This window comes from Mauremys reevesii, linkage group 15, assembly GCF_016161935.1.
Source record: "Mauremys reevesii isolate NIE-2019 linkage group 15, ASM1616193v1, whole genome shotgun sequence".
Lineage (NCBI taxonomy): Eukaryota > Metazoa > Chordata > Testudines > Geoemydidae > Mauremys > Mauremys reevesii.
The window spans coordinates 17,198,514-17,224,113 of NC_052637.1; the positions used below are offsets into that span (position 1 = coordinate 17,198,514).

The 25,600-nt window shown below is 50.5% G+C and overlaps 1 protein-coding gene across 1 annotated transcript in view; it reads right to left on the reverse strand.

Moving 5' to 3' along the window:
* Positions 1-1,448: 1,448 nt before the first annotated feature.
* The window catches only part of LOC120383256 (zinc finger protein 345-like), a 71,730-nt gene continuing 47,578 nt past the window's right edge, over positions 1,449-25,600 (reverse strand). The window contains exon 5 of the mRNA XM_039501144.1: positions 1,449-3,550. Coding sequence (XP_039357078.1) covers positions 2,852-3,550 — 699 coding nt within the window. The 3' untranslated portion in view covers positions 1,449-2,851. The remainder of the gene's footprint in view (positions 3,551-25,600) is intronic.

Below are 25,600 nucleotides of genomic sequence, written 5' to 3' on the forward strand. Positions count from 1 at the left end.
TAGGCCCCATTGTTCTGAGATGATAACAGTCAATTGGCATTGCTTGTATACAGCAGCTGAGTAATAATAATCCCATTGAGAGGCTATATAAACACTCTCCATCCACTGCTCTAACAGCTCTTTACACAGGTGGCTAGGGGATCACAGATGGGGAAAATGAAGCCCAGGACTCATAAGCAAGTCAGTCAGTACCAAGGCAGGCGTTGCACTCAGAGCTTTTGCCACTTCATTCAGGGATGTCACAACTACTGTAAAGTCCTCGGGCATGCTTTGCTCTCCATCTCTGACAAATTACATCACTGCAGGGCAGAGACTTCATTATTAATTATTATTATTATACAGCTTTTTACAGCTGTTAAAGCCAGAAGGACCCTAGTGACCATCTAATCTGAACTCCTGCATAACACAAGCCATAGAACCTCACCCAGTGATTCCTGCATCCAGCACAGTCACTTTTTGGTTGATTTTAGTTTTCCCCTGCATGAAAGCAAGAGCCCGTTTAACAGAGAACCGCCGACTTTAACAAAATTCAGGAAATTAAATAAATAATAACAAAGAACATTTTGAAACACTCTACAAAAGGCAGGAACCATGCCCTAAAAGAGCTAACAAGCTGAACAGATGATGGACAGAGACAGGATGAAGCTTGAGATCTGCTGAAAAGCTAGTGTGATCTACCAATGGCATTTAGCACCTGTTGTATGAGTCCCACTATTTAAAACATCTTATTAGCTCTGACCCTTGGCTCCACTGTTCCTAAGCTGTGCGCGTGTGCACACAGATCCTAAACACCGCGCACACGGCGAAACACCACATGCACAAAAATTTGCACAGAAGAATTTTTTTGTGCACACAGCCTGTCAAAAATTAGAGAGAACATCGCTTGGCTCCCATGTTCAGTGCAACTCAGAAGGGAGGTGAAAAGGTGGATTTAAGCAATCTTTTATGTTTCCCCTATCCTAGGAGCACTTGACCCCAGATGCAGGTTAGACCAGCCTGACTTGTACTGACCCTTTGGGGGCATTGGCAACCCATACAGCAGCCAGAGGCTGGCAGGGTATAGTGTAGCCATGTCTCTGCACCACCCACAGAGAGGGTAGGTGGTATAGGAGTTGCTACTCTGCCTCCACACCAGCCAATGCTGTGTTAGGCTGGCTTTAGGGCATCTTTGTCCTGGCAGAGTTGGCACCAATTTTCCCCAAACCAGGGGAAAACCTGCTCCAATCATGTGATCTGGAGTTGATGGGCCCCTTGGGAAAAGTGTTTTAATGAGAGACTCGAGGGATGACTCAGAGATAAATGGAAACTGTGAGCTGCAGGGTGTTCAGACCTCAAACATTGGGCAATGCGCCATGCGCAACATACACCCAGAGGCAAATGCTGCAGGCTCCTCAGTCACCTGGCTGCAGTCCCTCTGGGTTCCCAATAAACACACAGAGACACACACATACAGTAACCAAAGCTTCTTTACTAGGGCAGGCAGAAAATGGAAAGAGTGCAGACAGCCCCAATACAGAGCTCCTACAGAAATCACCTGGTCACATCCTCAGCTAGTGTAAATCAACAACGCTCCATTGGTGTCAAAGCTACACTGATTTACACCCACTGAGGTTCTGGCCCAGCATGTTTGAATAAGTTTGTGGCCAGATTGTGTAATTACAGTGTTTCTTCTTGCCCATGTGGACAGGCAAATAAACAAGTTAGAGGCCCATACTCTAGCTTAGGCATGTTCCAGGCTTCAAGTTGGGCTTGTTAACAGGGTTTTGATGCCCCCCACCTGCAAGGAAAAACCGTGTTGTAGACACCAGGCCCCATCTACACATCATTTATCACTCAGGTCCCAGTTACAGCAGATTCCCCTCACCTGACTTTAACATGGTCATAAGGTGTCTAGTTATGTCCTTGTACACAGTCTGAAGCCTGAGCTTTTAACCCATTTAGGGAAGATTGGATAAGGTTCCATCTTCACTACAACCTGTGTCTGTGTTGTCGCTGGGTCGCCTGGGTTAGGGACGTTACTGTGGGGCTAAGACCAAATGTGATTCCTAGCTGCGTTTAGACACGGGGCCCTTTGAGTTAGTTACAGACAGAAACAGAGGAATCCTTCACTGGGCCATCCAATCAGATCCTGAGCATTACTTGCCCCTTGGGTCTCCACGGATACATGAGAAGTGTCCCTTCAAATACATGCCAGCACACAGGAGATCAGCCTGATGTCTGGCTTGGCTTTGCCTCTGTCAGCTGGCCACCTCTGCTCCTGTAGCTTCGCAGGCCCCCAACCAGCTGGCACCTCCTGGAGACCTGCTGGGACACAACACATTCATGCCCAGATCTCCCTGGCTCTGGGGGTGTTTCATTGACTGGACAGCTCAGATTCACAGCTTTTTCCTTTACCTTTGTACATTCTCTCAGGGACTCTCCTGGGTCCTCTTCAATCCAGTGACTGGACAGAGGGGAAAGAGAGAGAGAGGAAGATGAGGAGACCACCAGGGAAAGAGGAAAATAAGGGCCAGTTTTTTCTAATTGTTAATATGTGCATTACCGAGACAGCCCATCTGAGATTGGAGCCCCATCACGCCCGATGCCATACTGACACCTGGTGAGATCTAGCCTCTGCCTGAATCATCCCAAACAGCATAGTCCTTCTCCAGGCAGCTCCGTTCAGTGACAGACTGGGACAAGGTCACTGAATGAATAACAAGAGACCAAACACCCAGGCTTTCTGAGGGCCCTTTCCAACACCCAGCACCTCAAAGGATCCACAGCTGCCTGATCTGGTTCCCAGACCTATCTTCAGGCCTCACGTAAGCAGCGGCTAAGCCCCAGAAGGGAAATTGGCAGTTGGTGTCTATCACAGGTGGATCCTCTGATGTCTAATCAGAGCAGAGCTCACAGTGAAGCTTTTCCCACAGTCGGTGCATTTGTAGGGTTTCTCTCCGGTGTGGGTCCTCAGATGATTGATGAGGGATGAGCTCTGCTTGAAGCTCTTCCCGCAGTCAGGGCATTTGTAGGGCTTCTCTCCGGTGTGGATCCTCTGGTGCTTGATAAGGGATGAGCTCTCAAAGAAGCTTTTCCCACACTCGGTGCATTTGTAGGGCATCTCTCCAGTGTGGCTCCTCTGGTGCCTGATAAGGGCCGAGCTCTCGAAGAAGGTTTTACCACACTCGGTGCATTTGTAGGGTTTCTCTCCTGTGTGGGTTCTCTGGTGTCTAATGAAGGAGGAGCAGTAACTGAAGCTTTTCCCACACTCAGTGCAATTGTAGGGGCCCTCTCCCATGTGGGCTCTCTGATGCGTGTTAAGGTTCGAGCTCCGATTGAAGCTCTTCCCACAGTCAAGGCATTTATAGGGTCTCTCTCCTGTGTGGATTCTCTGGTGAACAATAAGGTCTGAGCTCCAGCTGAAGCTTTTTCCACATTTTGTACACTTGTAGGGCTTCTCTCCCACGTGCAGCCGCTGATGTTTCACCAGGTGTGAGCTTTGGCTGAAGCTTTTCCCACACTCAGTGCATTTATAGGGCTTATCTCCTGTGTGGATCCTCTGATGTGCATTACGATTTGAGCTTCGTGTGAAACTTTTCCCACAGTCGAGGCATTTGTAAGGTTTCTCCCCCGTGTGCAGTCTCTGATGGATTAGCAGCTCTGACCTCCAAGAAAAGGTTTTCTCACACTCAGTGCATGTTTTCTGGGTTCCTGACTTCTCTGTTCTCCGGTTGATGCTGATGTTGTTGAATTCTTTAAAATCTTCTCCTTGGTGAGTGGATATCCCTAGTCTCACATCTGAGTGGTTTTCCTGCTGCCTCTCCAGTCCACACTGACTCTCACAGGCTTCTCCAAGTTCAGGGCTCTGGAAAATGTTCTCTTCAGCGCTTCCCAGCAACATCATGTCCAATTCCACCATCTCAGGGCTTTCCTGCTCCAGATTCTCCTCCTCATGCTCACTCCCCATCCCATCATCTGCTGGGTCAGAGAGAGAATCCAGACAGGAGTCACTCCCTGTGCCCAGGGAAAAGGGAATCATTGAAAGGGGAATGGGAATGGGGAGGTGGGTACAACAGAAGGGCTAAATGCTGACGGTGAGATCTACCAAGGTACTTAGGTGCCTAAACCCCAGGTCCCAGTTTTGGCTTCACTGCAATTCACAAACTGCCTGCTGAACCGTGCAGTCACCTAAGCTCACTCGACACTGAAGTTTTTTAAAATTAAAGTTCCCTGGATGCCTATGTTCTTGCCTTTGGCCATGTGCACGGCTGCCTCATTCTAGGCATCTGGATGCTCATCTTCCACCGAAGCCCAAGAGTGACCAGTGAACCAGGGGAAGACAGGTGTTCAGACACCTACATGAATGTGGCACCCAATCCAGTAGATGGCCCCCAAGATCCCAGCCAGCAGAGGAGGTGGCGATAATACCTACTTTATAGCTTTTAGCTCAATAGTTAGAGCACTCAGCTGGGATATGGTAGACTCCAGTTCAATTCTCCTCACCTGAAGAGGAGAAAGGATTTGAACCAGGGGTCTCCCACCTTTCAGAAGGGTTCTCCAGCCACTCAGCTCTGGGATATTCTGATTGGCAGTGGCAGGAGGTGCTCTTTCCATCTCTTCCATTGGAGCTGCTGCACTCTGGATAAATGATTAAAGTTACTGGAGCAAGGGCACTGGACCCAGAGTCTCACAGGTGGATACCTGGGGAGGGATAGCTCAGTGGTTTGAGCATTGGCCTACTAAACCTAGGATTGTAAATTCAATCCTTGAGGGGCATTTAGGGCAAAAAAAATCTGTCTGAGGATTGGTTCCCCCTTTGAGCATGGGGGTTGGACTAGATGATCTCCTGAGGTCCCTTCCAACCCTGATAGTCTATGATTCTATGCCCTGACCTCAGTCTCATGTGTGTGCTCTCATCCTCTTGCTCCCTCCCCAACAATTGTTTAAGTGTTTATCCATAGTGGAATAGTCATTGGGCCACAGAGAAAGAGAAAGAATGACTCTATAGTCCAGTGGTTAGGGCACTGAGATGGGAGACCCAGGCGCCAACCACTCTTCAGCCAGCTTCACCATGAGAGATGGAGGGAGCCCCACCTCCAACTATCCCACAGCTCAGTGGTTAGCACACCCTCCTGAGACATGGGAGACCCCTATGCAAATCCTTTTGCCTTCTCTAGCAGAGGGGAAACTGAACCTCCATCTTCCACATCCCAGAGAAGTGCTCTAACCATTGGTCTAAAGGTGGAGGTTTTGGGTAAAGTGAGATAAGCACCTACCTCATTGCCCCAAGAAACAGCTTAGGCTTCTGAGCCACTGACTCCAGGAGAGGGGTTCCCATTGGTGCATCACTAGGCACCTCCCAGCAGCCTGAACTCTATCTCTGAGAGAGGGGTGGGGCTTAGCACACGCCCCTCTGATTGGCATCTCCCATTGGCGAGCTCAGCTGAGGTGCTAGCATTTGTGGATCCCAATTTTAGGCAGCTATCTCAAACCATTCATTGCACAGGGAAACTCAGCGCCTAACTCACTGATACAAAAGGAGCGCTTAAAGATGATAAAGTCATTGCAGAGAAACTAAATGGATTCTTTGCTTCAGTCTTCACGGCTGAGGATGTTAGGGAGATTCCCAAACCTGAGCTGGCTTTTGTAGGTGACAAATCTGAGGAACTGTCACAGATTGAAGTGTCACTAGAGGAGGTTTTGGAATTAATTGATAAACTCAATAATAACAAGTCACCGGGACCAGATGGCATTCACCCAAGAGTTCTGAAAGAACTCAAATGTGAAGTTGCAGAACTATTAACTAAGATTTGTAACCTGTCTTTTAAATCGGCTTCGGTACCCAATGACTGGAAGTTAGCTAATGTAACGCCAATATTTTAAAAGGGCTCTAGAGGTGATCCCGGCAATTACAGACCGGTAAGTCTAATGTCGGTACCGGGCAAATTAGTCGAAACAATAGTTAAGAATAAAATTGTCAGACACATAGAAAAACAAACTGTTGAGCAACAGTCAACATGGTTTCTGTAAAGGGAAATCGTGTCTTACTAATCTATTGGAGTTCTTTGAAGGGGTCAACAAACATGTGGACAAGGGGGATCCAGTGGACGTAGTATACTTAGATTTCCAGAAAGCCTTTGACAAGGTCCCTCACCAAAGGCTGTTACGTAAATTAAGTTGTCATGGGATAAAAGGGAAGGTACTTTCATGGATTGAGAACTGGTGAAAAGACAGGGAACAAAGGGTAGAAATTAATGGTAAATCCTCAGAATGGAGAGGGGTAACTAGTGGTGTTCCCCAAGGGTCAGTCCTAGAACCAATCCTATTCAATTTATTCAGAAATGATCTGGAGAAAGGGGTAAACAGTGAGGTGGCAAAGTTTGCAGATGATACTAAACTGCTCAAGATAGTTAAGACCAAAGCAGACTGTGAAGAACTTCAAAAAGATCTCACAAAACTAAGTGATTGGGCAACAAAATGGCAAATGAAATTTAATGTGGATAAATGTAAAGTAATGCACATTGGAAAAAATAACCCCAACTATACATACAATATGATGGGGGTTAATTTAGCTACAACGAGTCAGGAAAAAGATCTTGGAGTCATCATGGACAGTTCTCTGAAGATGTCCACGCAGTGTGCAGAGGCGATCAAAAAAGCAAACAGGATGTTAGGAATCATGAAAAAGGGGATAGAGAATAAGACCGAGAACATATTATTGCCCTTATATAAATCCATGGTACGCCCACATCTCAAATACTGTGTACAGATGTGGTCTCCTCACCTCAAAAAAGATATACTGGCACTAGAAAAGGTTCAGAAAAGGGCAACTATAATGATTAGGGGTTTGGAGAGGGTCCCATATGAGGAAAGATTAAAGAGGCTTGGACTCTTCAGCTTGGAAAAGAGGAGATTAAGGGGGGATATGATAGAGGTATATAAAATCATGAGTGATGTGGAGAAACTGGATAAGGAAAAGTTATTTACTTATTCCCATAATACAAGAACTAGGGGTCACCAAATGAAATTAATAGGCAGCAGGTTTAAAACAAATAAAAGGAAGTTCTTCTTCACGCAGCGCACAGTCAACTTGTGGAACTCCTTACCTGAGGAGGTTGTAAAGGCTAGGACTATAACAGTGTTTAAAAGAGAACTGGATAAATTCATGGTGGTTAAGTCCATAAATGGCTATTAGCCAGGATGGGTAAGGAATGGTGTCCCTAGCCTCTGTTTGTCAGAGGATGGAGATGGATGGCAGGAGAGAGATCACTTGATCATTACCTGTTAGGTTCACTCCCTCTGGGGCACCTGGCATTGTCCACTGTCGGTAGACAGATATTGGGCTAGATGGACCTTTGGTCTGACCCGGTACGGCTGTTCTTATGTTATGTTCTTATGTGAATCACAATACTGTTCCTGCAATTTACTAGCTACCTAAAAGTTAGGCCCTGTGATGCCCAGCATTGCAATGCCTAAGTCCCTTCATGGATCCCAACCTGAATCCCCCCCAAGCCCTTCCTCAGAGGAGAGAGAGGAGGTGACCAATCCTGCCTCCACAATCCATCTGAACATTCAGGAAAGAGAGTTATTGCTAGGTATTAGTCAGGCTGGGTGGGAGGCTGTGAGTGATGTCTGCTATGAGGGGATATGACACCTGCTGGGGACAATCCTGACACCAAGGTAGAACTGGGGAGCTCATGGGGTCTTTGTAGGAATCTTGTTAGTGCCATTTGCAAATGGTTTCTTACTTGGTTTAATACTAACCCCTCACCTGTGGGGGCTACTCTCAGGATCTCCCATTCCTTAGCGGCGTGGGGATCTGGGATACCCAGCTCTTCCACTGTTTCCATCCGAGAGATCACGTTGGGTTTAGGAATCGGAAAGTCTACTCAGGAGAAAGGAAAGAGGAGAGATCAGAGTTTGTCACACACTCATTAAACAGATGCTACTAAAAAGCTCCATAATTTTAATCAAGTCCCTTCTCTTGCTGCTGCTGGTGAACTCAGGTAAACCTGTAACAGAGGAGGAAATGCTCTTGGAGACCCTTTGGGATAGTTAGAGGTCTGGTGAGCAGCATTCATCCTGAACACTGAATGAGGCAGGATCCTGTGCAAAAAACTCTGTGATCATGCATAAGAGGGCTGAACCTAATCCTGGCATTTCCTAACTTTTGAGTGCTTGATTTTGCAATCTTAATAACATTATTTTAACATAATTTTGTATTATACATCCTAGGGGTTTTTTGTAATAAAAAAAATCAAAGAAATTCCCTCTTTTGCAACCATACTGGTAATTTTCTGCAGCTGATAACTTTTTGTCAAAACTGGCTGCCATTTTCACACAGATGATGAAAAGCATCTCTCCAATCTTATGGCCATCGCCTCCAAGCATGGGAAATTTCCAGGGCTTTGGAGCGGAGCCCGGAGCTGGAGCACAGAGCAGCTCTGGAACAGTGGAGCTGCAGGTTTTTGCCTGGAGCTGGAGCGGAGCCGGAGCACATCTCCAAAGCCCTGGAAATTTAAGCCTGAACAGTTAGTTTGTTAATAAGCAACCGAAGATGGAAAGTTATAATAGAAAATGTTAGGCAAATTTAATAGGGCTTGTCTTCCCTCAGACAAAAAGTGTGGTCTTAACTCAAGTTAGGCACCTCAGATTAACTAACAAGATAAAATGAGTGAAGGTAGGCTGTAGTTTTCACAGGATTTAGTAGCTCAAGGCTGCCATTAAGCTCCCACATAGACTTTAACTCAGGGTAAGAACACACCTTTTTCCTAGTGAAGGTGCACCCACAGGGGTCACTATCACTCCATCCAAAAGGATGATGAGCCCATATGGAGGCAGTGTGGGCCAATGGATTGGACATTAGCCTATGACTATGTACACGACAAGCTCAGGGTGTGATTCCCCTGCTCGTGGACGCATCCTCATGCTAGCTCTCATTGAGCTAGTGCCAGTATAAACAGCAGTGTAGCCACAGTAGCCTAGGTAATGGCAGCGGAGCCATGGATACAGACCCACCGGTTTGTACGTGGCTGGGTTCAGCCATGTTTCTGCTGCTGCTATCGTGGCTACATTGCTACTTATACTCACCCTAGCTCAACGAGAACTAGCAGGAGTATGTGTACATGGGCAGGAGAACCACACCCCTAGCTTGTTGTGTAGACATAGCCTATGATGCAGAAGACCTGAGTTCTATTCCGAGCCCTGCGAATGATGTGGCCTGTTTCTAGGGCAAGTTACTTGCTCTCTAGGTGCTTCTGTTTCCCCTCTCATGCTTTGAGCATCTTTCCAGTCAGACTGTGAGCTCTTCAGAGCAGGGTCTTCCTCTCCCCATGTGCATGCTGGGACCCTGATCTCGGTGCTGCTCTGACCACAAATGACTGAAGCTGACTCAAGCACTTCAGAGATCTCCCCATTCTTGTGAGAATAAAGGAAGCCTTACCCAGCAATATCAGGGACTCATAGTTCTCCTGCATGACGTCTCTCTGACCTGGGTCCCGAAGTTCCCACTGCCCCTTGGTGAAATACAGAACCACCTTCTTGAAGGTCACCAGCCCCTGAAACAGCAAGTATCTCCTGCATTAGAACAATCCCACCTGCTCAGACATAGGAACTGCAAGCTGGCAGCTCCGCTCCCTTTGATCAGGAATCAGGCTGTTTTTCTTATTCTAGCAGAGTTCTTTGTCCAGCGTTGGACAACTGACTCTACGATGCTTTCCCGTTGTCACATGAGTGAAACCCCCAGTGTCTCCCTGGTGAATGCACACACCTCTTGAAGGAACCTGAACCAGGGAATGTCACCCTGCTGTGCCAGCGACAATTCCACAGTTCTGCTCCCCTATTGTTTCCCGTATGGCCTCCTCCAGACCCTCTGTCCTCACCTCCTCTGGCCTCCTTGCTCCTGGGAGCAGAGGGGACCCCTTTTCAGGCTCAGCAGGGCTAAGAGGTGCAGCCAGAAAAGCCCTGGTGATGTTCGAACACTATCCACTCTTCCAGGGCCAGGATTGGTTCCCACGGGCCCTGCACATCAGACAGACAATATCTTCCCTGGATTTTTGATCTGTCTCCTTCATTTTCCACCCCAGCCTCACTGCAAGGACTGGAGTAAATCTGCCCCGGGATGCTGCAGTGAATGGAGCTGAGCAGGGCTGGGAGTAGAGAACCTCCCTCCCCATTTATTACTCCTGCTGCACCTTCCAGTCTCTCCTCCGTCTCCCTCCTGCCCCCTCTCCCCTCCACTCGGTCCCAGGCCTGGCCCGGGAGAGGAGGGGGCCAGGGAGGGCAGCAGCTCTGGGACTCGCAGCTCCTCTGGGAGCAGAGCTGGGGCGAGGAGGGGCCGTTGGTGCAGAGTCACTTTCCTGCCCGGCCCCAGCCCTTCCCCCGGGTCTCTCCCCTCACCTGCAAGCTCCGGCTCAGGAGCTGGTGTCGGCAGAGCCTGGGGCTGCCATCCCCCAGAGAAAGTCACCCCGAGCTGGGCACAGAGAGGCGGTAGGGAAGGACTCACCCCGTTGGGGAGTGGCAGCGGCTCAGCCCGAGCTCCCGGATGCACCAGCGGCTGCCTCTGACCCAGGAAGTTCAGCCTCCAAAATGGTGAGCCCAAATGAGGTTGAGAGAAGGAGAGACAAAAGCAGCTTCTCCTCCCTTCCCAGTGACCAGAGCCCTCTAGTGTGGGGGTGTCCGCCTCCGCAAGCAGCCCCTGGATATGGGTGGGCGACTCACACAAGCTGCAGATCAGTGTCAGAGGGGCGGCTGGCTGGGGTATGTGTACCGTGTAAGAGCTATACCTCAGTCCCTGCCTTCACTCTGGGAGGGGAACCCTTCTTCTGGGGGATGAATGTGACGCTTGTAGTTATGAAAATGGGATAGCTGCCTATTCGGGGAACTTCATGTTAAAATGTCTAAGCCAGAGGTTAACATAAGAACATGAGAATGGCCATACTGCAGGGCCGCCCGGAGGGGAGGAGTGGGGGGGGGCAAGTGGGGCAATTTGCCCTGGGCCCTGCAGGGGCCCCCACGAGAGTTTTTCAGGGCCCCTGGAGCGGGGTCTTTCACTCGCTCTGGGGGCCCCGTAAAATTCTCGCGGGGCCCGGACCCCCGGAGCTTCTTCCGCTCCAGGTCTTCAGCCGCAATTTGTCAGCGGAGGGTCCTTCCACTCCAGGACCTCAGGCCAAAGACCTCAGGCCCCCTAAATCCCCTGGGCGGCCCTACCATACTGGGTCAGACCAAAGGTTCATCCAGTCCAGTATCCTGTCTACCGACAGTGACCAATATCAGATGTCCCAGAGGGAGTGAACCTAACAGGTAATGATCAAGTGATCTCTCTCCTGCCATCCATCTCCACCCTCTGACAAACAGGCTAGGGACACCATTCCTTACCCATCCTGTCTAATAGCCATTAATGGACTTATCCTCCATGAATTTATCTAGTTCTCTTTTAAACCCTGTTATAGTCCTAGCCTTCACAACAGGGCCGGTGCAAGGATGTTTCGTGCCCTAGGCGAAACTTCCACCTTGCGCCCCCGCCCTGAGGGGCTCTCCCCCCCTCACGGCAGCTCTCCCCCTCCGTGCTGAGATTCCCCCCCACGGCAGCTACCCTCCTCCACCCTGAGGCACCCCCCCTTGCGGCAGCTCCCCACCCCTACCCTCCGCCCTGAGCAGGGGCGGCTCTAGGAATTTCGCCGCCCTAAGCACGGTTCCGCGGCTCCGGTGGACCTCCTACTGACGTGCCTGCGGAGGGTCCGCTGGTCCCACGGCTCCGGTGGAGCATCTGCAGGCATGCCTGCGGGAGGTCCACCGGAGCCGCGGGACCAGCGGACCCTCTGCAGGGACGCCTGCGGGAGGTCCACCGGAGCCACCTGCCGCCCTCCCAGCGACAGGCAGAGCGCCCCCCACGGCATGCCGCCCCAAGCACGCGCTTGGCGCGCTGGGGTCTGGAGCCAGCCCTGGCCCTGAGGTGCCCCCCCCCCCCAGCTCACCCCTGCTATGAGCACGAGTACCTCGAGCACACCGTCGCTGCTTCACTTCTTCCGCCTCCCAGGCTTGCGGCGCCTAAGCTGATTGGCACCGCAAGCCTGGGAGGCAGGAGAAGTGAAGCAGCCATGGCGTGCTCGGGGAGGAGGCGGGGCAGGGGTGAGCTGGGGCGGGGAGTTCCCCTGCATGCCGCCCCCACACGCCTACTTGCTGCAGGCAGCCCTCCCCGCGCTCCCCTACCCCAGCTCCCTCCGCCTAAATGCCAGGCGACGGGGGTGGCTGAAGATCCGGCCGCCGCAGTCGCTGCTGACGAAAATGGCGCCCCTCAAGTCCCAGTGCTCTAGGTGACCGCCTAGGTCGCCTAAATGGTTGCACCGGCCCTGCTTCACAACCTGTTCAAGCAAGGAGTTCCATGGGTTCACTGTGCCCTGTTTGAAGAACGTCCTTTAATTTGTTTTAAACCTGCTGCCCATCAATTTCATTTGGTGGCCCTTAATTCTTATATTATGGGAACAAGTAAATAACTTTTCCTCATTCATTTTCTCCACACCACTCATGATTTTATATACCTCTATCATATTCCCCCTTAGTCTCCTCTTTTCCAAGCTGAAAAGTCATAGCCTCTTTAATCTCTCCTCATATGGGACCCATTCCAAACCCCTAATCATTTTAGTTGCCCTTCTCTGAACCTTTTCCAATGCCAGTATATCTTTTTTGAGATGAGGAGACCACATCTGTACACAGTGTTCAAGATCTGGGCGTGCCATAGATTTATATAAGGGCAATAAGATGTTATCTGTCTTATTCTCTATCCCTTTTCTAATGATTCCTAAAATCCTGTTTGCTTTTTTGACCGCCTCTGCACACTGCGTGGACATCTTCAGAGAACTGTCAATGATGACTCCAAGATCTTTTTCCTGACTCGTTGTAGCTAAATTAGCCCCCATCATATTGTATGTATAGTTGGGGTTATTTTTTCCAATGTGCATTACTTTACATTTAGCCACATTAAATTTCATTTGCCATTTTGTTGCCCAATCACTTAGTTTTGTGAGATCTTTTTGAAGTTCTTCACAGTCTGCTTTGGTCTTTACTATCTTGAGCAGTTTAGTATCATCTGCAAACTTTGCCACCTCACTGTTTACCCCTTTCTCCAGATCATTTCTGAATAAATTGAATAGGATTGGTTCTAGGACTGACCCTTGGGGAACACCACTAGTTACCCCTCTCCATTCTGAGGATTTACCATTAATCCCACCCTTTGTTCCCTGTCTTTTAACCGGTTCTCGATCCATGAAAGGATCTTCCCTCTTATCCCATGACAACTTAATTTACGGAAGAATCTTTGGTGAGGGACCTTGTCAAAGGCTTTCTGGAAATCTAACTGATTGAATTGCCCCTGTCAACACTGGTTCTTCACTTGTGAGGTACTCCCTTCTCTTCATGTGTCATTATATAATGCCTGCATCTGTAATTTTCACTCCATGCATCTGAAGAAGTGAGGGTTTTTACTCACGAAAGCTTATGCCCAAATAAATCTGTTAGTCTTTAAGGTGCCGCTGGACTCCTTGTTGTTTTTGTGGATACAGACTAACACAGCCACCCCTGATACTGGAAATCTAAGTACACTATGTCCACTGGATCCCCTTTGTTCACATGTTTGTTGACCCCTTCAAAGAACTCTAATAGATTAGTAAGACATGATTTCCCTTTGCAGAAACCATGTTGACTTTTGCCCAACAATTTATGGTCTTCTATGTGTCTGACAATTTTATTCTTTACTATTCTTTCAACTAATTTGCCCGGTATTGACATTAGACTTATCGATCTGTAATTGACGGGATCACCTCTAAAGCCCTTTTTAAATATTGGCATTACATTAGCTATCTTCCAGTCATTGGATACAGAAGCTGATTTAAAGGTTCTCAAACTGTGTTCTGTGGACCACTGATGGTCCACAGATAGTTCCACTAATTAGATACCTGGACCCTAGAGAAGACACATATGTAAGGTGAGGTGGTGGCCTTGGGGGGAATGGGGGTAGGTGGGAGGAGGCAGTGGGGTGAGAAGAGGGGGTGGGGGGAATTTGGGACATGCAGGGCTGCTGCGGCCAGAGAAAGAGGTGACATTCCCCAGCTCCAGGGCTGCAGTTGCTGGTGAGAGATGGCCCTCCTTCTCAGCCTCAGCTCTTTGGCTGTTGTGGCGAGGGAGAGACCCCCACTCTCCTTCTCAGCCCCAACTTGGGGGCTTCTGCACTGGGGGAGAGAGGGCACATCCAATGCATTAGAAAGGTAAGACTACTGATATTAAAATATGAGTTGTGAGCTTTTATTTCTAGAACAAAAAATGTTAATATTAAGGTTTTTTTAATATAGCGCTTTTATACAAAGCACTTTACAATAGTTAGCTAACGGTACAAACAACATTTGAAAAGATCTTTAAGTGGTCCGCCAAGACCCTCAGCAATTTTCAAGTGGTCCATGTAAAAAAAAGTTTGAGAACCACTGGTCTAATCCCGCTCTGTGCCCTGGTCTACACTACTAGTTTATACCAAATTTAGCAGCGTTAAACTGAATTAACCCTGCACCCGTCCACACAACGAAGCCCTTTATATCGATATAAAGGGCTCTTAATACTGGTATCTGTAATCCTCTCGGACGAAGGGAGTAGCGCTGAAATCGGTATTGCCATGTTGGATTAGGATTAGTGTGGCCACAATTTGACAGTTTTGGCCTCCGGGCGCTAGCCCACAGTACACCATTGTGACCGCTCTGGACAGCAATCTGAACTGGGATGCATTGGCCAGGTAGACAGGAAAAGCCCCACGAACTTTTGAATTTCATTTCCTGTTTGCCCAGTGTGGAGAGCTGATCAGCACAGGTGACCACACAGAGCTCATCAGCACAGGTAACTATGCAGTCTGAGAATCGAAAAAGAGCTCCAGCATGGACCGCACGGGAGGTACTGGATCTGATCGCTATATGGGGAGAGGATTCCGTGCTAACAGAACTCCGTTCCAAAAGACAAAATGAAAAAACATTTGAAAAAATCTCCAAGGCCATGATGGAGAGAGGCCACACTAGGGACTCAGTACAGTGCCGTGTGAAAGTTAAGGAGCTCAGACAAGCCTACCAGAAAACCAAAGAAGCAAACAGAAGGTCTGGGGCAGGGCTGCAAACATGCTGCTTCTACGCTGAGCTGCATGCAATTCTAGGGGGGTCCGCCACCACTACCCCACCCCTGTCCGTGGATTCCGAGGTGGGGGTAATCTCAGCCATGCCTGAGGATTCTGCGGACAGGGAAGATGAGGAGGAGGAAGAGGAGGACGAGCTTGCAGAGAGCACACAGCACTCCGTTCTCCCCAACAGCCAGGACCTTTTTCTCAGCCTGATGGAATTACCCTCCCAGCCCTCCCAAGGCAGTATCCCAGACAATGAAGCCATGGAAGGGACCTCTGGTGACTGTACCTTTGTAAATATAGAACATGGTTTAAAAGCAAGCGTTTTTTAATGATTAATTTGCCCTGAGGACTTGGGATGCATTCGCGGCCAGTACAGCTACTGGAAAAGTCTGTTAACATGTCTGGGGATGGAGCGGAAATCCTCCAGGGACATCTCCATGAAGCTCTCCTGAAGGTACTCTAAAAGCCTTTGCAGAAGGTTTCTGGGCAGCGCAGCCTTATTTCGTTCTCCATGGTAGGACACTTGACCACGCTATGCATGTAGCAAGTAATCTGATATCATTGCATGACAAAGCCTCGCAGCATATGGTCCCGGTGTTTGCTGGCATTCAAGCAACATCCATTCTTTATCTCACTGTGTTATCCTCAGGAGAGTGATATCGTTCATGGTAACCTGGTTGAAATACGGGAATTTAATTAAGGGGACAGAGGTGGCCATTCCTACTGGGCTCTTTGCCTGTGGCTGAAAAAAAATCCTTCCCTGCAGTTAGCCAAGCGGGTGGTGGGGGGGGTGATTGGCACTGAGCTTTTTCGTGTTTGGCTAGCAGGGATCTTCCCTGATACCAGTCACACGGTTGGGGGGTGGTGGCTAGCAGGGATCTTCCATGATACCAGCCACGCGGCGTGGGGAGGGGTAAAGCGATCATCCCAGAGAATTGGATGTGGGGGGGAGTTTGGTTTCTGCTGCTGCATGTTAACAGGAAAGACGCAGCACTCAACGGGCTTTGCTTGGTATTTGGGAAAGGAGGGCGCTGGATATATGAAGGCTGCAGAAACCGAAAGACAATGGCTTACCATGGCCGCATGCAAGCCGAATTCTGTTGCCCGGACCTGCGTCTGTGATCCCTAACACCAAAGCCACAGGCACTCAATATTAAGATGCAAAATGAGACCTTGTACTGAAATCTCATGTGCTATGTAATGTGAATAGTGTTGTTCACCATGAAAGAGTATAACCATTTTTCTGTAAAATGTATCTTTTTAAATACTTCTCTCCTTTTTTTCCCTCCCTCCTGCAGCTGCAAATTTTTCAAGACTCCCTCTTCCGTCCGAAGGCTATCTCAGATAAGGCAGCAAAAAAAAAAGACGTGAGATGAAATGTTCTCGGAAATCATGGAAGTGACCCGCAATGAAAGAGCTCATCTGAATGAGTGGAAGGACGTGGTATCAAATTACAGGAAAGATGCCAGTGACCGTGAGGAGAGGAGAGACAAACGTGAGGAGAGGAGAGATGCTCAAGATGAGAAGTGGCGGCAGGAAGATCAGAGGAGGCATCACTGGGGCTGCTGCGTGATCAAACTGACATGCTCCGGCGTCTGGTGGAGCTTCAGGAATGGCAGCAGGATCACAGAGGGCCGCTGCAGCCCCTGTATAACCACCCTCCCCCCTCACCATGTTCCATAGCCTCCACACCCACCAGACGTGTAAGAACGCATTGGGGGAGGCACCGTGCACCCCCTGTGATGAAGTGGAACGAGTCTTACTGGGGTCTGTGAATGCTGTGTGCAGTTCTTAAGTATCTAGCAAAGCAAAAGGCCAGTGCACCCGAATGCCTGACACTCTGTCTCCTAGCAACTGATGGCCTGGGCCCCTCTCCTGCAAAGGTGCAACTGAAGGTGTTAGAGACAAAGGGGTCAGGTGACCTCCTGGCCCGGGAAAGAAGCTGAGCAGAGAGGAGGGGCTGGAGGGGGGTGGGCAGGCCGGAGGTGGCTGGGGAAGGAAGGGAAGCACAGACAGGGCTCTGATCCCCCAATGGGGGCTGTGGGGCTCATGGGGCCCCAAGATGGACCTAACAGGGGGGATCCTGTTATCTGTGCCTGCAAGACCTGTGTTGGACTGTGTTCCTGTCGTCTAAATAAACCTTCTGCTTTACTGGCTGGCTGAGAGTCCTGGTGAATCGCAAGAAGCCGGGGGTGCCGGACCCTGACTCCCCCACACTCCGTGACAACTGGTGGCAGTAGTGGGATCTACAGCACCCCGTGGACGGCGCTTCCTGCAGTAAGTGACTGGGGAGCAGCCAAATGAGGGGGGACTGACGGGGACCAGGTGGGCTGAAGAAACAGAGAGAGACAGTTTCGGGAGGCGATTAACCCCTGGGAGTGTGTGCCCAGTGAGAAGGACTTTGCAGTAACAGGGTCCCCCGGGGGGATTGCAGGAGCAGTCCCAGGGGCGGAGGAGTCTGCAGCTCGACCCTGGCAGAGAGGGGGTGACCTGAAGAAGGGCTGGTGCACGAGCGGTCTCCTTGGAACCGGTGGGAAGCTGAGAGCACAGGCCAGCGAGTGGCCAGCAGGAAGATGTATGCTAAGCGCCTTAAGAAAGACCTGGTGGAGCTGTGCAGGCAGAGGGGGCTGCACATTGGGAGGTCCACCAAAGACCAGCTAATTGCCTAGCTGGAGGAGACGGATCGCTTGGGTGAACCAGGCCCTGTCCCGGAGGGAAGCCGCCCAGTGGACACAGTGGGGGCCCCGGTGCCTGACATGGCTGGGGGGGCCAGACTGCTGTCGAGGACACCCCGAGACCCTGCCCCCCTATACCTAGGAGAGGGGTTGGGGGAAGCCCAGCGAATACCGAGGGCTCAGTGGCCAGTAGGGAATCGTCCCGGTGGAGCTCCCTGTCCCTGGAGCGGATGCGGCTGGAATATGACAGGGAGGCGCTCGAGTTAAGGAGGCAAGAACTGAAGGAGCAGGAGAACCAGCGTAAACACGAGGAGAACCAGCGCCAGCGTGAGCTGGAGGAGAAGGAGAACCAGCGTAAATACGAGGAGAACCAGCGCCAGCAGGAGCTGCAGGAGAAGGAGAAGCAGCGTAAACATGAGCTGGACCTGGTCCAGCTGAAAAGCAGTGAGGCCCCAGCTGCGGTGAGTGAAGGGGGACCCAAGCCTACAAAGAGCTTTGATAAGAGCTTCCTGGCCCGGCGTAAGGAGGAGGAGGACATAGTTACCTTCCTGACGGCCTTTGACAATGCCTGCGAGCTGCACCGGGTTGACCCTGCAGACAGGATCCCGTTTCTCACCCCCTTACTGGACTCCACTGCCGTGGAGGTGTACAGCCGAATGAAAGGGGCAGAGGCAGGGGACTACAACCTGTTCAAACAGGCCCTGCTCCGCGAGTTTGGGCTGACCCCTGAGATGTACCGGAAGAGGTTCCGGAGTCAACATAAGACCCGGGAGGACACATACTTACAACTGGTCAACCGGGTGCAGGGATATGCCCGCAAGTGGACGGCTGGGGCCCAAACTAAAGAGGACCTGCTTGACCTATTCATACTGGAGCACCTGTATGAGCAGTGCCCGTCTGACCTGAGGCTGTGGTTGATGGACCAGAAGCCGGAGAACCCACAGCATGCAGGCCAGCTGGCCGACCAATTTATGGACAGTTGGGCAGGGGATAGCAGGGAGGCGTCTCGAAGGAGCAGGTCTGCCTCAACGCAGAGAGAGAGTCACCATGGGACCTCCCAGCAGGGGCCTATGGAGAACCCCCACCAAAGGGAAACATCCAGCGTCAGGTCCATCCGACCCACTCGAGGGGACCCACGAGACATGGGCTGCTATCACTGTGGCCAACGAGGCCACATACGGGCCTAGTGCTCCAAGCTCAGGGACAGATCGAGCAGACCCAACCCGCAGAGGGTTGACTGGGTAAAGACCCAATTGAATGAGGGGCAACATTCCCAGGGAAGGGGGGCTGGCCGCATTCCACCTGGGAAGGAGGGAGGAGGGCCCCAGGTCTGCCCCTATGGGGGGCTGGATGCTCCAGACTCCGGGTTTTTGGTTTATAGGGTGGGCATGGGGCTGCCCCTCCGGAGCGAGTGCCTTGTTCCCCTGGAGGTGGATGGGAGAAAGGTCACTGGGTACTGGGACACGGGCGCAGAGGTGACGCTGGCCCGGCCCGGGGTGGTGACCCCAGATCGGATGGTGCCCGACACCTACCTGACCTTGAGGGGTGTGAGCGGGACCCCATTCAAGGTGCCCGTGGCGAGGGTACACCTGAAGTGGGGGGACAAGGAGGGCCCCAAGGACGTGGGGGTACACCCACATTTGCCCACGGAGGTGTTAATGGGGGGGGACCTCGAGGACTGGCCAAGCAATGCCCGTGGTGCCCTGGTCGTGACCCGTAGTCAGAGTCGGCGCAGGGCACTGCGCTTTGACAACGGGGACGGTACTCTGCCCGAGCCGCAGGACCCTGACCTGGTGGGGAGAGAACGCCCAGGGACACGGTTCAGAGAGGCTGTGACCTCAGACCTAGCTGGTGAGAGAGAGCAGGTCCCCATCCCGGCCCCAGCGGCTGAGTTCCAGGCCGAGGTGCAGAAAGTTCCCTCCTTGCGGAAGATAAGGGACCTGGCTGACCTCGGTGGGGGACAGACCATGGGGGGTGGGGGGTGGCCGGAAAAGGTTCCTGTGGGAGAAGGGGTTCCTGTACCGAGAATGGGCTCCCCCAGGGAAAATGGAGTCAGGGGGGATCAGGAGGCAGCTGGTGGTACCCCAGAAGTATCGCTGCCAGCTGCTGTGCCGGGCCCATGACATCCCCCTCTCGGGGCACTGGGGGGCCTGGCATACCCAGCAGAGGCTGCTACGGAACTTTTACTGGCCGGGGGTCTTTCCCCATGTCCGGCAGCACTGCCGCTCCTGTGACCCCCTGCCAGAGGGGGAGGAAGGCCCGGGACAAGGGGAAAATGGACGGTAAGGTGGATAGAAAACTGGCTAGATGGTCGGGCTCAACGGGTAGTGATCAATGGTTCCATGTCTAGTTGGCAGCCGGTATCAAGTGGGGTGCCCCAAGGGTCGGTGCTGGGGCCGGTTTTATTCAATATCTTCATTAACGATCTGGAGGATGGTGTGGACTGCACCCTTAGCAAGTTTGCAGATGACACTAAACTGGGAGGAGTGGTTGATACGCTGGAGGGTAGGAATAGGATACAGAGGGACCTAGACAAATTAGAGGATTGGGCCAAAAGAAATATGATGAGGTTCAACAAGGACAAGTGCAAAGTCCTGCACTTAGGACGGAAGAATCCCATGCACTGCTACAGACTAGGGACCGAATGGCTGGGCAGCAGTTCTGCAGAAAAGGACCTAGGGGTTACGGTGGACGAAAAGCTGAATATGAGTCAACAGTGTGCCCTTGTTGCCAAGAAGGCTAATGGCATTTTGGGTTGTATAAGTAGGGGCATTTCCAGCAGATCGAGGGATGTGATCATTCCCCTCTATTCAGCACTGGTGAGGCCTCATCTGGAGTACTGTGTCCAGTTTGGGCCCCACACTACCAGAAGGATGTGGATAAATTGGAGAGAGTCCAGCGGAGGGCAACAAAAATGATTAGGGGGCTGGAACACATGACTTATGAGGAGAGGCTGAGGGAACTGGGATTGTTTAGCCTGCAGAAGAGAAGAATGAGGGGGGATTTGATAGCTGCTTTCAACTACCTGAAAGGGGGTTCCAAAGAGGATGGATCTAGACTGTTCTCAGTGGTTGAAGATGACAGAACAAGGAGTAATGGTCTCAAGTTGCAGAGGGGGAGGTTTAGGTTGGATATTAGGAAAAACTTTTTCACTAGTAGGGTGGTGAAGAACTGGAATGGGTTACCTAGGGAGGTGGTGGAATCTTCTTCCTTAGAGGTTTTTAAGGTCAGGCTTGACAAAGCCCTGGCTGGGATGATTTAGTTGGGTTTGGTCCTGCTTTGAGCAGGGGGTTGGACTAGATGACCTCTTGAGGTCCCTTCCAACCCTGAGATTCTATGATTCTATGAAAATGGCTGTAGGACCCTGGCCCAGCACAGAGGAGCCTTTCCAGAGGGGGGCCAGGGTCAAAAGGGGGGCTCTGAACCAAGGGAGTCCAAATCACAGCCCCCCAGACTGGAACGCGGGGAGAAGCCCCCAGCCCAGCTTGAACCCCAGGGGTATTGGGGTGGGGAAAGGGCACGAGCTGCATAAGCCTTCCCACCTGCAAACTGCGAGTGCCCTCGAGTCCCCCCGACCTAAAGGGGGGCAGGAAACTGGAATGGCCTGGGGTAACACTTCCCCCATCACTGGGGGGCCCCTGGGGCATCTGTGGGAATGTAGGTGGGTTCGAACTTTCCCAGGTCACTGGCTGGAGTGACCCCGCTCAGTTCGGTCTCGAAGGGGGGAGAGGTGTGACAAAGTGGGACTGGTCTTACTGGGGTCTGTGACTGCTGTGTGCAGTTCTTAAGTATCTAGCAAAGCAAAAGGCCAGTGCACCCGAATGCCTGACACTCTGTCTCCTAGCAACTGATGGCCTGGGCCCCTCCCCTGCAAAGGTGCAACTGAAGGTGTTAGAGACAAAGGGGTCAGGTGACCTCCTGGCCCGGGAAAGAAGCTGAGCAGAGAGGAGGGGCTGGAGGGGGGTGGGCAGACCGGAGGTGGCTGGGGAAGGAAGGGAAGCACAGACAGGGCTCTGATCCCCCAATGGGGGCTGTGGGGCTCATGGGGCCCCAAGATGGACCTAACGGGGGATCCTGTTATCTGTGCCTGCAAGACCTGTGTTGGACTGTGTTCCTGTCGTCTAAATAAACCTTCTGCTTTACTGGCTGGCTGAGAGTCCTGGTGAATCGCAGGAAGCCGGGGAGTGCCGGACCCTGACTCCCCCACACTCCGTGACACCCGCCCACTCCACCCCAGTGGACAGTCCAACCAAAAGGCTGTCATTATTTTGAAATTGTTTTAGTGGCCTTTTCCTTCCCTCCTATCCTCCTCCAAAATCCCACCCAGGCTACCTTGTCAGTTCTCGCCCTCTTTTTATAATCAATTAATAAAGAATACATGATTTTTAAACAATAGTGACTTTATTTCCTTAGAAAGCAAGCTGTAATTGAAGGGGGAGGGTTGGTTGCTTACAGGGAATGAGTTAATCAAGGGGGCGGGTTTTCATCAAGGAGAAACAAACACAACAGTCACACTGTACCCTGGCCAGTGATGAAACTGGTTTTCAAAGCTTCTCTGATGCGCACCACTTCCTGATGTGCTCTTCTAATCGCCCTGGTGTCTGGCTGTGCGTAATCAGTGGCCAGGTGATTTGCCTCAGCCTCCCACCCCGCCATAAAGGTCTCCCCCTTACTCTCACAGAGATTGTGGAGCACACAACAAGCAGCAATAACAATGGGGATATTGGTTTGGCTGAGGTCTGAGTGAGTCAGTAATGTGCACCAGCGTCCCTTTAAATGTCCAAATGCACATTCTACCACCATTCTGCACTTGCTCAGCCTGTAGTTGAACAGCTCCTGACTACTGTCCAGGCTGCCTACATATAGCTTAATGAGCCATGGCATCAAGTGGTAGGCTGGGTCCCCCAGGATAACTGCAGGCATTTCAACATCCCCAACTATTATTTTCTGGTCTGGGAAGTAATTCCCTTGCTGCAGCCGTTTAAACAGTGTTCCTGACGGGAGTGTCATGAATCCTTCCCGGCCATCCCACGTTGATGTTGGTGAAACGTCCCTTGTGATCCACCAGTGCTTGCAGCACCATTGAAAAGTACCCCTTGCAGTTTATGTACTGGGTGCCCTGGTGCTCCGGTGCCAAGATAGGGATATGGGTTCCGTCTATCGCCCCACCACAATCAGGGAATCCCATTGCAGCAAAGCCATCCACTATGACCTGCACATTTCCCAGAGTCACTACCCTTGATAGCAGCAGCTTAGTGATTGCTTTGGCTATTTGCATCATAGCAGCCCCCACAGCAGATTTGCCCACTCTAAATTGATTCCCGACTGACCAGTAGCTGTCTGGCATTACAAGCTTCCAGAGGGCTATCGCCACTCGCTTCTCAACTGTGAGGGCTGCTCGCATCTTGGTATTCTGGCATTTTAGGGCAGGGGAAAGCAAGTCACAAAGTTTCATGAAAGTGCCCTTACACATGCGAAAGTTTCGCAGCCACTGGGAATCGTCCCACGCCTGCAACACTATGCGGTCCCACCAGTCTGTATTTGTTTCCCGGGCCCCAAATCGGTGTTCAGTGGCAAGAACCTGCCCCATTACCAGCATGACCTCCAAAGCGCTGGGGCCTGCGGTTTGAGAGAATTCTGTGTCCATGTCCTCATCACTCTTGTTGCTGCTCTGCCGTAGCCGCTTCCTCCTCACCTGGTTTTGCAGGTCCTGGTTCAGCATAGACTGCACGAGAATGCGTGAGGTGTTTACAACATCCATGATTGCTGTCTTGAGCTGAGCAGGCTCCACGCTTGCCATGGTATGGCATCTGCACAGTTCACCCAGGAAAAAAGACGCAAAACGGTTGTCTGCCGCTGCTTTCACGGAGGGAGGGGGTGAGGCTGTACCCAGAACCACCAGCTACAATGTTTTTTGCCCCATCAGGCACTGGGATCTCAACCCAGAATTCCAATGGGCGGGGGGAGACTGCGGGAACTATGGGATAGCTATGGGATAGCTACCCACAGTGCAACACTCTGGAAATCGACGCTAGCCTCGGTACATGGACGCACACCGCCGCATTAATGTGCTTAGTGTGGCCGCGTGCACTCAACTTTATACAATCTGTTTAAAAAAAAACAGTTTCTGTAAAATCAGAATAATCCCGTAGTGTAGACATACCCTGTGCTGTGATCAGAGATTATCAACCATTTGTTCGCAGAAAGAAATGCCTTGGAGAGGACTAGTGGGTAGGTCGCTAGACTGGACATCCCGATGCACAGGTTGTGTTGGATACTTGCATGCAGTCGGGGATGTGGAGGAGGGCTGGCTTTGTATGGGCAGTGGCTAGCATAGTGGGCCAGGAGAGCTGGGTTCTATGCACAGTTTTGCTACTGGTCTGCTGGGTGACATTGGGCAAACCAATTCAGTACCTCTGTAAAATGTGAGTAATGAAGGTTGTCGCCTTTGTCAAGTGCTCTGAGAAATATTGATGAAAAGAGCTTGGTATTATAACTGTGATTATAATGGACTGAGAGGTACAAAAGCTGGGTTAATTTCCTGTCACTTGCTGTGTGCCGTTAGATCAATCATTTGGTGTCTCCATACCTCATCTGTAAAATGGGGTAGTGATATTTCCGAGACATGTTATGAGCCTGACATTACTAGATGGGGAGGTACTGTAGGATACAGATACTGTAGGATGGAGCTCACAAGCCAAGGTCCAAACTAGATTATAAAGCCTGAAGAGACCACTGCGATCATCTAGTCTCTGACCTCCTATGTAACACAGGCCAAGGGACTTTCCTGAATTAGTTCCTGCTAAGCATGTATTTTTTGAAAACAACCAAACCTGATTTATAGTCAGTGATCACAAATCCATCATAATTGTTAGTAAGTTGTTTCAATGGTTAATTGAACTGTTAAAAATGTGCACCTTATTTCTAGTCCGAATTTGTCTAGCTTCAGCTTCCAGCCATTGGATCTTCTTATACCTTTGTCTGCTAGATCGAAGAGACATTTATTGTGAAATTCCTGTTCCCTATGTAGGTACTTATAAATTGTGATCAAGTCACAATTCTCTTTGTTAACATTCTCTCTGTTAAACTAAATAGGTTGAGCTCTTTGAGTCTATCAGTGTAAGGCATGTTTCCAGTCCCTTAATCATTCTTGTGGCTCTTTTCTGAACCTTCTCCATTTTATCAACATCCTTCTTGAACTCTGAGCACCGGAACTGGACATAGTACGCCAGGAGCACCAAATATAGAGGTAAAATAAAATATTAAAACATGTATAGTTTACTTGTGCCGAGTCTACCAAGAAATCCAGATAACTCTGTATCAGTGTCCTGTCCTCTTCATTACTTACCACTCCCCCGATGTTTGTGTCATCTCCAAACTTTATCAGTAATGATTTTAGGTTCTCTTCCAGATCATGGATAAAAATGTTGAATAGCACTGGACCAAGAACTGATCCTTGTGGAACCTCACTAGAAACACACGTTCGATGATGCTTCCTCATTTACATTTTGAGAGACCTGTCATTTAGCCAGTTTTTAATCTATTTAATGTATGCCATGTTGATTTTGTATCTTTTGAGTTTCTTAATCAAAATGTCATGTGGTATCAAGTCAAACACCTGACAGAAGTCTAAGTATACTATATCAGCAGCATTGTCTTTATCAACCAAACTTGTAATTTAATCAAAAAGATATTCATCTTCTTTCATTTGGCAATAGTGGAACAGTGAAAGCAATGACAAGGGCTACAGTTGGATCCTAAGGTCTATTATTCAGTCCAGAGCATGGCTGTGACA